The sequence below is a fragment of the Cucurbita pepo genome, chromosome LG05 (genome assembly GCF_002806865.2).
Source record: "Cucurbita pepo subsp. pepo cultivar mu-cu-16 chromosome LG05, ASM280686v2, whole genome shotgun sequence".
NCBI lineage: Eukaryota > Viridiplantae > Streptophyta > Magnoliopsida > Cucurbitales > Cucurbitaceae > Cucurbita > Cucurbita pepo.
Genome location: NC_036642.1, coordinates 4,981,315 through 4,995,052, shown reverse-complemented (window position 1 = coordinate 4,995,052; position 13,738 = coordinate 4,981,315). Strand labels below are relative to the sequence as shown.

The window sequence follows — 13,738 nt, the reverse complement described above, 5'->3', positions numbered from 1 at the left end:
GTGTATAGATTAACCGACCCTGTTTCTTACTCTTGGACTTCAATGATCTCCAAAAATCAAGGGTCAGGATTTTTAGTTGCTAAAATGACCCTTGATGGGGGAGGCTGGGAGGCTGGGACTAATATAGACGCATAGTCCCACAAATGAGGCTAGTAGCAATATACAATGAGTAAGATGAGGAACAAAATTGGCTAGTGATGAAGGACAAAATCGGTTAGCCCTGAGCTTGAACTGATATAGATATTCACTTTTATTAACAATACCCTACAAGTGGAGGATTGGATAATTCAACTACAATGGATGATGAAATGAGTTGGATGCCGTGTTGCAAAGAATTAGGCGTAGTTAAAGTGTTATATACAAGATACCTATAAGATGTTAAAGTGTTACACGGTTGATGTTTATACATATAAAGACATTATTTAAGTATATAGTTAGGATTGATGTTTTACGTATAAAGACATTATTTATGCATATAGTTAGAGTGTTACATGGTTGATGAAGAACCAAATCAAGAACCAAATCAAACATTCTGAAGAACCAAATCAAACATTCAAAGACAAATTATCTTGTATACTATACCATTTTACTCGTAGATTAGTAGAAGATATTTTGTTTCCGAATTTTGTATACTTTATTTTATTTTAATTTTTTAAATATAAAAAAATATAAGTTATCTTTTTAACTTTTAGTGTAAGAATATTGGATTTGAATTATATTTTAGTTCTTATCTTAAATCACACCTACATAAGTTCATGGCAATCTAACTTAAAGCATTTGATTCTCAATTAAAGAGGTTTTGGGTATTGNTTTTTTTTTTTTTTTTTTTTTTTTTTTTTTTTTTTTTTTTTTTTTTTTTTTATCTTGTTTCAAATAATAATTAATTAATTTCGAGAAATTTTGAATGGTAAATCAAATCTAATTCAACTAACTTAATCAAATCTAAAGAGTTCATAACAAACTTCCAGTTCTACTCTTTCCATTTTACTCCAACCTTCTTTTTGCCCTCTTGCCTCCATTTCTCACTCTTCAACCCGTCCTTTAACTCTTTAATGCTCTTTAAATCAATATGTACTCCAACTTTCTTCTCGCCCTCTTGCCTCCATTTCTCACTCTTCAATGCGTCTTTAGATCAATGCGTCTTCAAAGTTTACAGGATCAATAGTGGTAAACATGGTCGAGTGAACTTCATCATCTTCTTCACAAAAATCTTCTCCTATTGCATAGTCTCTCATCCAGACTGGTGGTCTCCTATTCCTCACCTTATTCGAGTTAGAAGAGCTTGCTTTAGCCAAAGAGGAGCCAGAGGAAATATTTTCCTCTCCATTATTTTAGTCAGTAAGCTTTTGACTTCGTTAACTCCACGCAACTCAAACTCTTATCATCTAGCTTAGTTCTTTTTGTCTTGCAGCAGTAAGAGCGGCCTCTTTCTTTTTCTCAAGATGCACATCAACGTCATCAAACATCTCCTTGCGACCTTCCTCTATTCACCTCTGTATTTCTAATTTAGTCTCTTCAGAGTTGTCTTTCTTCAACATTCTTGTGAATTAATTCTTCCATCCTCCTAACTTGATCCTCCTAACTTGAACGGCTCCATTCTTCCATCCTTCTAACTTGAACGGCTCCTTCTCCTGGAACGGTGAGTGGAATGATAGGGGAAGGAATTCTTCCATCCTCTTAACTTGATCCTCCTAACTTGAACGGCTCCTTCTCCTGGAAGGGTTAGTGGAATGATAGGGGAAGGACTTGGGTCCCTTCTACTTCTCCGACTATGGCGATAGGAATTGGAGCAAGAAGTGTACGACGGAGACCTTGAAAACACTTCTCCCCATAAGTTTCAATTGAGTTTGAACGGTTGAGAGATATAGCACGCAGTATGAACATTCAATCATTCAATTCAAAGACATCTTTGTCTCATGATTAAGCCTCTCTCAGGATGAAACACCTTGCACGTTACATTTTGAAATAAAATGCTAGCCCCTTTGCTTGCAATTTCCCTAAAGCAGATATGATTTCATTCACTTGCAGTCGTACATTACCCTTTCCTGTTACGTACAGAGTTGCTGCCCAGCTTCACTGAATCTCTGAAACTTCCAATCAAAATCTGAAAAATATTCTTCTTCCCACACTCGGGATTGCTAATCCCGAGTCAAGGAACCACATATCTTCTTTATTGGCCTTATTCATATTCACATAAGCCATCACCAACATCTCTTCATAGTTTGCCTCTTTCTCCTTGCTTTGATCCTTCTCTACTATGGCCTTGTTGAAGGTTTGTCTGCCTCGTCCCCTTCCTCTGCCTCTAAAGCTTCCACGACCTGACTCCTTCCTCCAGATTGTTCACCATGAGTGATCTTCAAGGCGTCTTCTTCTTCAACGTGAGAACCCATGCGTTGTTCATGCACAAGCAGACTGCTTTGCAACTCATCAATGGTTAAGATTGTTATATCCTTCGACTCTTGAATGGAACACACAATATAATCAACATCTCCTGCCTTCATGTGAAGCTTTTCAACTACTCAACATCTCCTTTGTTCTCACCATTTATTTGTTGGCTATGCTAAGGGTACGAGCAAAATACTCATTTATAGATTCTCCTGCCTTCATGTGAAGCTTTTCAAACTCCTTCTGAAGAGCTTGCAAATGTGCACGCTTTACCCATGTCGAATGATCATAGTACCCATCAAATTTTAGAATCGCAGGCTGCACAAATGAACTCTGCATCGACATACTTTTATTATGACACATGTAGAAGACTGCTGTTTCTAGTTTTAACTTGGCTAGTTTAGGGCATGACATCCCAAATGTTTGGAACAGAAAAGATCATAAGAATAAGAACTATAAAAAAATAAAATTGGCTATTATATATGGTTATGGAATACAAAAGCAAATTGGATGACTAAATCAAATCTAATCCAAATAACCCAATCAAATCTAACCCTAACAATTAACTCGGTTTATCGTAAGAATCTGAGTTCATAAATAAAAAAAGTTATATCTTTGGGTGTGGATATTTTTTTCTTACCATATATTATATGATTTTATGTCTCTTTAATATATGATGTAAACCCAAGCTTATTACATTCATATTTAATAAAATAATAAATTCTCAATTATTTTGGAGGAATTAACGCACGAAGCATAAAAGAGACATTTTCCCAAATTTTAAATGTCACTTCAATTTTGATAAAACAGCTCATCTTTTATTCTTACGCTAAAATAAATAAATAAATAAATAAATAAATAAAAAGAATCTGATTTCCTCTTCAAAGCAAGATTTATTTTTTCTGTCTTATCTCTTTCTTTTTAATATTAACCTTAATTACCGTTCCATTAATCAACTTCACAATTCATTGATTTTAAATACAAAATAGTCCATTTTAAAATTTATTATGTGAGCTAAAGTAGTATTGGTCTGTTTGAAAAAATACCTTTTAAATAAAAATTAATTTAAGTTTTATAAGCACGTCCAAAAACCAATATTTAAAGTAAATTTATTTAAAATAATTAAAAGTGGTTAAAATAATAATAATAAGCAATTTAAATTTAGATGGACTTGAAACATATTTTGAATTAATTAAGAAAAATATTTGAAGATGTAGTAAGAAAAAATATACATTTTTATAATTAATATAATTTTGGAAAAATTGTTTAAAGTAGGAAGTATTATTTGAATTGAGTATAAATCCTAATGTATAATAGTGTCATTTCCAGATAATGTAAAAACAGAATCACTATTTCCATTGGGCAATAGGATAATGTAAAAACAGAATCACTATTTCCATTGGGCAATAGGATAATGTAAAAACAGAATCACTATTTCCATTGGGCAATAGGATAATGTAAAAACAGAATCACTATTTCCATTGGGCAATAGGATAATGTAAAAACAGAATCACTATTTCCATTGGGCAATAGGATAATGTAAAAACAGAATCACTATTTCCATTGGGCAATAGGATAATGTAAAAACAGAATCACTATTTCCATTGGGCAATAGGATAATGTAAAAACAGAATCACTATTTCCATTGGGCAATAGGATAATGTAAAAACAGAATCACTATTTCCATTGGGCAATAGGATAATGTAAAAACAGAACATATTCGTTGATGGATTAGTCAAAAGAAAAAGGAATCATAAAAGTTTTGTTTCTTTTATTATTATGATTAAAACAAATGAGGAAGTTGAATATAAAAGTGGGAATCACATCCATTCCCACTTTTGAGGACTATAAAAGGGGTCCTAACCAGGTGTTTGAATTGCAGTCACCTCATTCTAATCTTTGCATCCATGGCGTCTTTGCAATGCAACAAACCGGCTGACCGCAGCCACCACCAGAGGCACGACCAATGCCATCAGGAACACCAACACCATCACGGCCACGGTCCGGCGGGGGGTCACGGCTGCGGTCCGGCGGGGGGTCACGGCCACGGTCCGGCGTGGGGTCACGGCCACGGTCCGTCGGGAGGTCACGGCCACGGTCCGTCGGGGGGTCACGGCTGCGGTCCAGCGGGGGGTCACGGGCACGGGCACGGGCACGGTCCGGCGGGGGGTCACGACCACGGTCAGGCGGGGGGTCACGGGCACGGTCCTGCGGGGGGGCACGGCCAGTGCATGCCAGCCAATCCCAATGTCGGACACTGCCAGCCAGCCAATCCCAACGTCGGCCACTGCCAGCCAGCCAGTCCCAATGTCGGGCACTGCAAGGCTGGAGGGTCGAGGAAGAAGGGACATCACAAAAATAAAGAAGGGGGTTTCTTGAATAAGATAAAGGATGCCTTCTCTGACCACAGCGACAACAGTGACAGTGACGACGATTGTCGCAGAGGTCAGCACTAAAGGAAGGCAAGTTCGTTCTTTTTTTTTATGTCGGGTCGAAATAGAATTCACCAAGTGTTTGATTGCTTCAACGCTCATATGAATTGTTACGGTTGAACTCATAGGATTGGTTGAAAAGAATAACTATTTATCATTGTTTTGATTGTATTTGCAGAATTGGAAGAAGGAGGAAGTGGAAGGGTACTTACTAGATTGAAGGGAAGGGAATCAGAGAATGCATCTAAACTGCTACTGCTACTCCTACTACTAAGTATTCGAGTGACGCCTAAAATAAATAAGACAATTTATAAGACACCCTACTTTATCTCATTTTCCTTCTTCCAAATAAAGTTTCTGTATTGCTATCCTTACTATCAATATAAAATGCATATGTTTAAATTTTGCTTGCTATAATATATATATATATATATATGGACATAAATCTGATACGCAATAAAACGAGATACATAATGTCAGATGACAAAATTATATGCTTGACATTACGACCGTTTTATATTACAAAGTAACGTCTAAAAACACAAATTTGTACAGCCAAAAAAGCTTAGCTAGAGCTATCTAAGACATCCAGAGACAAAAGTAGCAAGTGACTGAGCAGCTACATTTTCGGATTCATCTTTATTCGAACCCTTGCCTTGAAGGTACTTCTTTGAGATATGGAAAGAGTGGTCACCACCATCAATCACATGTAACCCACTAATTGATTTCATCCTCTTCCGAATATCCTCCAGCTTCTCTAAAGGACACAGAGCATCCCTGCTACCCTGAATGGCAAAATTATGATGTTAAAGACTGCACAACGATGTGATTGAACTTCAATCGAATCTCTCAAGTGTCTATGAATGTCTATGATCCCTTAACATTCTATCATTAATAGGTGTGAAAAAGCAAACTTGTATCCAACTCAAGGTGGCCCATAAATTAACGTTCCCTCATGAAACCAGAGTAGATCTACCGATATGTTATTACTTTGCCATAGAAGGTGTGGGTTATGCATCATATCTTTCAAAAGAGAATATTTTGTGTTCAAAAAGATGTGGACCCCAGGGGGGATTCGAACGACTGACTAATAGAAGATACATGTCTTAACCACTTGAGTGATGCTCAAGTTCTTCAAGAGGAAAATATTGCAACTTACATTGTTTAGTTGTTGAGGTAAGTTGTAAAGAGGATGTACCTGTACAAACATGATAGGAATGGTAACTTGCAGTAGCGTCTGGTCTCGGACATCCCCTTTCAAGCCCTAAAAACATGCAACTTTATCTGATTAATTGGCAGAAGCTATAAGCTTCCATTGTACAATGGAAAATGTCACCTTCATTGTCATTCCTACCCGCAGAGGTTTTTCAAACCCATAAAGTTCGCAAACACTTAATTTGAGGTATGAGTCCATATCCAACATATACTAGTCATCTATCACTCACTTATTGCATATCTGAACTAAAAGGTCAAGTTTATTTACTCATTCAAGTTTCTTATGAGAAAGGTAAGGTTGTCCCAAGTTTGGTATGACCATAACTGACAGTGTATATACTTGATAGATAGCCATCTACAACTTGCAAAAGAAACCATAACAAGAGATGTTTATTTACCCTAAAGCCTGAAGGATTTTTCAATCTGATATGCATAAATAGTCTCAAACCTTCAAGGGATAGCCCAAGCAAATTATTGCAGAAGCATGAATGTCTTCCTCACAAGCTACCATGCAACTTACTCTGCGAATAATAAAATAAGTAAAAACCATATTTACCGAACAGAAAATCTCAAATTATGAAGTTTTATTGTGACTATCATCTATGCAGTTGAATGTTCATGGTTTTATAAAAATAAAAAAATAAAAATAAAAGAGCCTCAAATTATTCAAAAAAGTCGGAATAAGCAAAAAATGAATCGGTCCTAAAAATCACCTCAAATATTTTCATTCGTTTGCATAGGCTATCTGTGAACATTTTTTTTTTCTTTTTAAATCTTGTTAAAAAAAGATCACTTGAGGAGAAGTTTGTTCCATTTATAGCTCACCAATGACAATATGCTTCGAAAATATTTGAAAATTTCATACTTATGAAGACGCTAAGCAGAATTCCAGACGGATAATTTCAAGCAAAGAAGCAAAATTATTACCTCGAACCCATAGATTTACCAGCCAAAATTAAAGGGTGCCCAGGGTACTTTGCAATAGTCCTTTTGACAATTTCTACATGGTATGGAACCAATTTTTCAGCCTTGGGAGGAGGCTTCCTTCCACCAGAAATGTCTGTCAAGTCAATTCAAAATTTTAAAAGATAATTGAAAGAGACAGCCAAATTTCAAGTTCATCATGTTCCAAGGCCTAGTAACATCGAAAAAGGTATATAGTCCTATATCTATATCAATGTATTGTTAAATGGTAAGTACTCACACGGATAGTCAAAGGTGACAACATCAACAGCATGTAGTGCCTTGCCTAACACATCTTTCCATCTGGATGAAATCAAGAAATTTTAAGTCTTCATAAGTCAACTAATTGGTCAAAAATGTTTTACAGGATAAATCAAACCATACTGCAAGGATTTGAATCTCAAATAAGAGGTCGAAAATGGCTTAGGAAACATCGTAAAATGCAGAAAAATAGATAACATGGTAACAAGCTTGCTTATGCTACTCAATGGGGATAACAAATTCAGCGGGAATTTCCAGACAAGATTTCCCAATTTCACCATCCGAAAAAGAATTCTACCCTTCAAATGAGTGAGGAAGATCATCAATCTCTAAGATAAAAACACATGAACGCTTAAAGAGGAACCATACAGAGCAACACTCAAGGCCAGAAAACTGTATTAGCCAAAGCTCAAGGAACAACTATCCTTATAAGTATTTGCTACTTAAAATTTCAATTACGTATAATTAACAACACTGAAACGAAATCACACCCAATTTCATTCCAAATTAAACCTACATTCTCAGTACCATCGCTCCCCAGTTCTCGCAGTTCATCAACAACAGAAAACTCCAAAACAAAAAGAGGAGAGACAAAAAGGGGCAGAGCGAGAACGAGAAAGAAATCATCGGAGAAAATGGAAAGACGAACGAAAAAGAAAAGAGAAATGCCTGATCATCCATTCAGAAGAAGAAGGGGCACCAGCACCGTGAGCGAAAACGACGACAGGGGACAATCTATTAACCGAGGAAGACGTCGCAAGTAAGGTCTCAAAGTCGTCATCGATGGCGAGGTTTTTACGCCGGCGTTTTGAAGGAGGTGAAGAAGCCATCGCTAAGAAGAACCACAAACTGAACCCCAAATCAACGGAACCCTAATAAACCCAGAGAGCAAAACTAACTTTGGCGCCAAACTGAGAGAGCAGCACTTGGAACGACAAGGAGTGGCAGTTGTTCAAAAGTTTCACTCCTATGGCGTGCGGCCCATTGAGGCCCAAATGAGGTCTATTTATTGGGCTTTCAGATGGATCTGAAGGCCCACCTACAAGACAACATTGACAACGAACAATTTGTACGGAAAGTTGGTAACTTTTTTAAAATATATTACACAAATAAATAATTTATAAATATGATATATTTTTTAATTAAAAGAATCACGCCTATTTATATAACTAATAATCATTAATAGATTATTTCTATGTTTATCTACGTAAAAAAAAATTATACGTTAGTGATACGTTACTGTTAAAAAATTATTGCTCGTTATTATTTTTAATTTTTTGATATGATATATCAATGATAGACGAAATAATTGTGCAAATAATGACTCTCTATTTATGAGATTTTATCGAAGTATAAGGATAAATTATAACTTTTAAAACAAACTTTCTTCGATCCATTGAGACCAAATTTGTAATTTAATCTCTTTTAATCCCCATTGACCTTTGCCGGTGAAATGGGATATAGCTACAACAAACACGAAGCGAAATTTCATAGGTTTAAAGAACGAAATATACAAAGTAGATGTGTTTAGAAGTTATTGGAGCACAAACCATCCTGCTGTGTGCTGGTAAGCTCTGAGCATGGCCATGGACTAACCAAGAGAGCTGCACCACTTACATACGAGCAAGTCCACGGTACTGATCTCGGTCTCGCTGTGCCACGAAGGTTTATGTTCGAAAGACATATACCAGTAAATGGGGAGTTCCTCAAGCCATATATAGAACCTGCTTGCTGCACATTCACACCCCAAACGTTTTTAATTGTGATGTCTTTGACGATTGGAAGAGCGTTTGGGTCGAACTTGTCGTCGGGATGATCTCCGGTATCGCTCGCAATCTTTAGACCCTTTCGTGAACTCTCCATGTAGACATCGGATATGGTTATGTTCTTTATGAACCCTCCTCTTCCAATGTTTGTCTTGATGTTGATACCAACTCCCATGTCGTATAAGCTTAGGTGTTCTGCTAATACATTTGACACACCACCGGAGGTTTCGCTTCCTACAGCAACTCCAGCAAATGGACTTGACCCCGATATTCTTCGGATGGTAATGTCGTAACTACTACGACCGTAAGCGATACCATATTCATCCCATCCACTCTTCACAGCCACAAGATCATCTCCAGTTGAAATGTAGGAATCTTCTATACAGACGTTGTTGCTTGAATCTGAGTTCATCAGTTTGACAAGTTTTGTTACTTTCAGGCATATACAGAACTAATGTTATCAGAACTTTGAACATGACTTGTAATAAGCAATTATTTTAACCAGAGGTCGACCAGGGGCGGGGGTGGGGGAGCTAATAACTACATGATATGTCCTGAAGGATCGGAAAATGCACCTGGATCGATTCCATCGGTGTTCGGGGAATCACGAGGAGCCAATATCGTGACATATCTGACAACAACGTTACTGCAACAGAAGATTAGAAAAAAATTAAGATACAGCTATATCATTGTGATGCAGACACGATTCATATTACCCCCAAGGAGTTATGTAATAGCTCAAGCCAACCGCACGTAGATATTATCCGTTTTGACTCGTTACGTATCGCCGTCAATCTCACGGTTTTAAAACGCGTCTGCTAGGGAGAGGTTTTCACACCCTTACAAGGAATGCTTCGTTCCCCTCTCCAACCAATGTGGGATCTCCCAATCCACCCTCCATTGGGGGACAACGTCCTCGCTGGCACACTGCCCGGTGACTGGCTCTGATACCATTTGTGACAGCCCAAGCCCACCCTAATAGATATTATCCGCTTTGACCCGTTACATATCGTCATCAACCTCAGTTTTAAAACGCGTCTACTAGGGAGAGGTTTCCACACGAATGTTTCGTTCTCCTCTCCAACCAACATAGGATCTCACAAGTTAAAAGTGTTTTTGGTTGGAAGAAAAGTAGAAAATATGATGAACATTAACATGATTGAAAACGACTTCAATTCATACCTGCAGTAAACTGGATGAATGTTCCAAAACGGAGAGTTCAGGAACATTACGTTGGAAATGATGATATTGTGAGAATTGATAAATTCAACAAGATTAGGCCTAGTGTACATCAGAGTCCTTGTCCTCCACATATTCCACCAGACATCACCTTGGNATCCACTCTTCACAGCCACAAGATCATCTCCAGTTGAAATGTAGGAATCTTCTATACAGACGTTGTTGCTTGAATCTGAGTTCATCAGTTTGACAAGTTTTGTTACTTTCAGGCATATACAGAACTAATGTTATCAGAACTTTGAACATGACTTGTAATAAGCAATTATTTTAACCAGAGGTCGACCAGGGGCGGGGGTGGGGGAGCTAATAACTACATGATATGTCCTGAAGGATCGGAAAATGCACCTGGATCGATTCCATCGGTGTTCGGGGAATCACGAGGAGCCAATATCGTGACATATCTGACAACAACGTTACTGCAACAGAAGATTAGAAAAAAATTAAGATACAGCTATATCATTGTGATGCAGACACGATTCATATTACCCCCAAGGAGTTATGTAATAGCTCAAGCCAACCGCACGTAGATATTATCCGTTTTGACTCGTTACGTATCGCCGTCAATCTCACGGTTTTAAAACGCGTCTGCTAGGGAGAGGTTTTCACACCCTTACAAGGAATGCTTCGTTCCCCTCTCCAACCAATGTGGGATCTCCCAATCCACCCTCCATTGGGGGACAACGTCCTCGCTGGCACACTGCCCGGTGACTGGCTCTGATACCATTTGTGACAGCCCAAGCCCACCCTAATAGATATTATCCGCTTTGACCCGTTACATATCGTCATCAACCTCAGTTTTAAAACGCGTCTACTAGGGAGAGGTTTCCACACGAATGTTTCGTTCTCCTCTCCAACCAACATAGGATCTCACAAGTTAAAAGTGTTTTTGGTTGGAAGAAAAGTAGAAAATATGATGAACATTAACATGATTGAAAACGACTTCAATTCATACCTGCAGTAAACTGGATGAATGTTCCAAAACGGAGAGTTCAGGAACATTACGTTGGAAATGATGATATTGTGAGAATTGATAAATTCAACAAGATTAGGCCTAGTGTACATCAGAGTCCTTGTCCTCCACATATTCCACCAGACATCACCTTGGCCATCAATGGTCCCATTCTCACCTACCACAACAATTTAACTCGGGCTATTAATATACATACTTTTGTTCCAAGAACAACACAAGTAAACCAGGTTTGCAATAGCCTTTATATACATTTTAAAAGAGCTAGATGATTCATACCAGTGATCACCACATCATGAACACCATCTCCATGAATAAAGCTTACATATCTTCCACCAGGGCGCTCCCTCCCTCTTCCATATGATGGCAACGGCTCGATCACTGGCCAATTTGAAGAATCCTGGACATCAAACAGAGAAAAAAAAATATACAAAAGCTTAATACAAAAGTAAAACAATAAAAGTGAAGGATTAAACTAGTTTAAAAAAAGAGAAATTTTATGAAAAGATCGGACAATTCTCGTCATCTGCAGAAAATTACATCATCGAGAAGTTGATGGAGACAGTAACACGAATGGTGAAAAATCTTAGACCAAAGATCTTGCACTCACTAAATTGACCATCCATTGGCATGCACACAAACCCAGAATAAAAAAAATGCTTATTGGAAGCGGGTAATCATATAGGAGTCAAATTTTAGACACTGACAACATATAACAGTTCTAATTTCAAAATCTTGACATAATTTCCACTCATTTTACTTCAACTACTATAGAAATAGGTAAAGTTCCTTCGGGGGGAAAACTGTAATAGCCTAAGCCCACCGCTAGTAGATATTGTCCGCTTTGGCTCATTACATATCACTATCAACCTCATGGTTTTAAAACGCGTCTACTATGAAGATAGTCTAGTCCTACTCCGACTAGTGCCTCGTATGGTAACCTGGCTCTAATACCATTTGTACGAGTCCAAGCCCACCACTAGCAGCTATTGTCTGCTTCGACTTGTTACGTATCGTCGTCAGTCTCACGGTTTTAAAACGTGTTTTCTAGGGAGAGGTTTCCACACCCTTATAAGTAATGTTTTGTTTTCCTCTCCAACCGATGTGAGATTTCCCAAAAACAAAAGAACATTAAGGAAAGGATCCGATTGCCTAAAACAGATCCTTTCTGCCTGTTTGCTAGCTGAAATAGACATGGATTGAGTTAAGTAAGTGCTACAACTAACTAATAACATTGTCATCATCCTTGTTAAAAGAATCAACCGATGTCTTGACATAGAACAATGGGACAGCCAATTTTGGTTGCTTGAAATTGATGTCCAGATCAGCAAAATAATAATCACAAATTAACAAATCAGAACTTTGAACGGATCAATCAACTAAAATGGGATCACATTCTAATAAAAATTTAGCATCAGAATCCGACAAAGAACAGCCTGTCGAAGGTCCAATCATAATTATATATATAATGTTATTAATTTAGAGTGGATGCACATGCCACATCTCAATCGAATACCCACCCACCAGAACACACGTTCATTCTGATAAATCTCAATCCCCTAATCTAGAAACCATTCATAATCACCGACAAAAATAAGCTCAATATCAGAATCACCAAACAAAAGAAACCCTAAGCACGAGAATCACCAGCGAAAAATCAGGGAAATTCTCTCATTCAACAACAACCAATACTAACCACACTACTGAATCACAAATAAGAGAAACAACAAAGAAGTTCAGTGAGAATCATATACCTGAACAGCTTTGATAACAGCGTCTTTTGCAAGATACAGAGTCATATGGCTAGTGAGATTAAAGCTCTCCGTCAAGTAAACCCCAGGAGGAATGTAAAGCAAAGTACCCCCTCTTCTTCTCAAATGCTGAATTCGATAAATCGCAGCTCGAAACGCTCTAGTGTTCAATGTACGGCCATCGCCGACACCCCCAAAATCGGCAATGGAAATCTTATCGCTCCGGTACTTCATGGGGACTATCCCGGAGCAGGTAGTGAGCTCGCCGGCGGCAAGTGGAGAAGACAAAAGAGCATCGAAGCAGATGAAAATGAAGAGGAAAAACGGCAACATGGTGGAGAAATGGGAAAGAGAACAAAGAGAAAAGAGTGGAGAAACGCTTTTTGAGGGATTTAAGTAAGATTTTAAAGAAGAAGAAGAAGATGGGAAGAAGGGGGAGTAGATCTGGGAGTTAGGACACGGAGAAGAATCCAAGGATGGTGTGAAATGGAGAAGTTAATTAATGGAAAGGGTTAGAGAGAGAGAGAGAGCAGTAACCAGAGAATCAGAGCTCGGCTGATTGTTTGTAGGAAAAAGAAACGCATTTTTAAATTAAAATTTAAAATTATAAAATAGAATGTTCCTCCTCAAATTTTACAAATAACGTCTCTAAAATTTTATAATCTTTCAGATTGGTTTTAGCGAAAAGCCCAAATTGGGCCCAGCCCACAACGGCCATAAATTGAAGCCCAATGCCCAACTCAATTCTTGGGCTTCTTT

The 13,738-nt window shown here is 37.9% G+C and overlaps 3 protein-coding genes across 4 annotated transcripts; 1 reads left to right on the top strand and 2 right to left on the bottom strand.

Annotated features, from left to right (window-relative positions):
* Positions 1-4,240: 4,240 nt before the first annotated feature.
* On the top strand, positions 4,241-5,219 carry LOC111796042 (keratin-associated protein 21-1-like). The gene is made up of 3 exons (XM_023678735.1): positions 4,241-4,701; positions 4,789-4,847; positions 4,996-5,219. Exons 1-2 carry the CDS (start codon positions 4,293-4,295, stop codon positions 4,839-4,841), a joined length of 462 nt encoding a protein of 153 aa, XP_023534503.1. The 5' UTR covers positions 4,241-4,292; the 3' UTR covers positions 4,842-4,847; positions 4,996-5,219.
* A 33-nt stretch (positions 5,220-5,252) lies between these two features.
* On the bottom strand, positions 5,253-8,181 carry LOC111796030 (KAT8 regulatory NSL complex subunit 3-like). Its single transcript, XM_023678721.1, has 6 exons — positions 7,926-8,181; positions 7,237-7,298; positions 6,960-7,092; positions 6,481-6,553; positions 6,016-6,081; positions 5,253-5,602 (listed from the first exon to the last, which is right to left on the bottom strand). The coding sequence occupies exons 1-6, from the start codon at positions 8,084-8,086 to the stop codon at positions 5,393-5,395; spliced, it is 705 nt and encodes a 234-aa protein (XP_023534489.1). The 5' UTR covers positions 8,087-8,181; the 3' UTR covers positions 5,253-5,392.
* A 441-nt stretch (positions 8,182-8,622) lies between these two features.
* On the bottom strand, positions 8,623-13,558 carry LOC111795985 (probable polygalacturonase). 2 transcript variants are annotated; one of them, XM_023678653.1, is made up of 6 exons: positions 12,983-13,557; positions 11,508-11,628; positions 11,362-11,388; positions 10,205-10,352; positions 9,598-9,668; positions 8,623-9,424 (listed from the first exon to the last, which is right to left on the bottom strand). In XM_023678653.1, exons 1-6 carry the CDS (start codon positions 13,310-13,312, stop codon positions 8,784-8,786), a joined length of 1,338 nt encoding a protein of 445 aa, XP_023534421.1. In that variant the 5' UTR covers positions 13,313-13,557; the 3' UTR covers positions 8,623-8,783. The 2 variants fall into 2 exon arrangements, with proteins under 2 accessions (XP_023534421.1, XP_023534422.1); XM_023678654.1 differs by lacking the exons at positions 9,598-9,668; positions 10,205-10,352 and adding an exon at positions 10,607-10,677 and having other exon boundaries at positions 11,214-11,388; positions 12,983-13,558.
* Between the last annotated feature and the right edge of the window lie 180 nt (positions 13,559-13,738).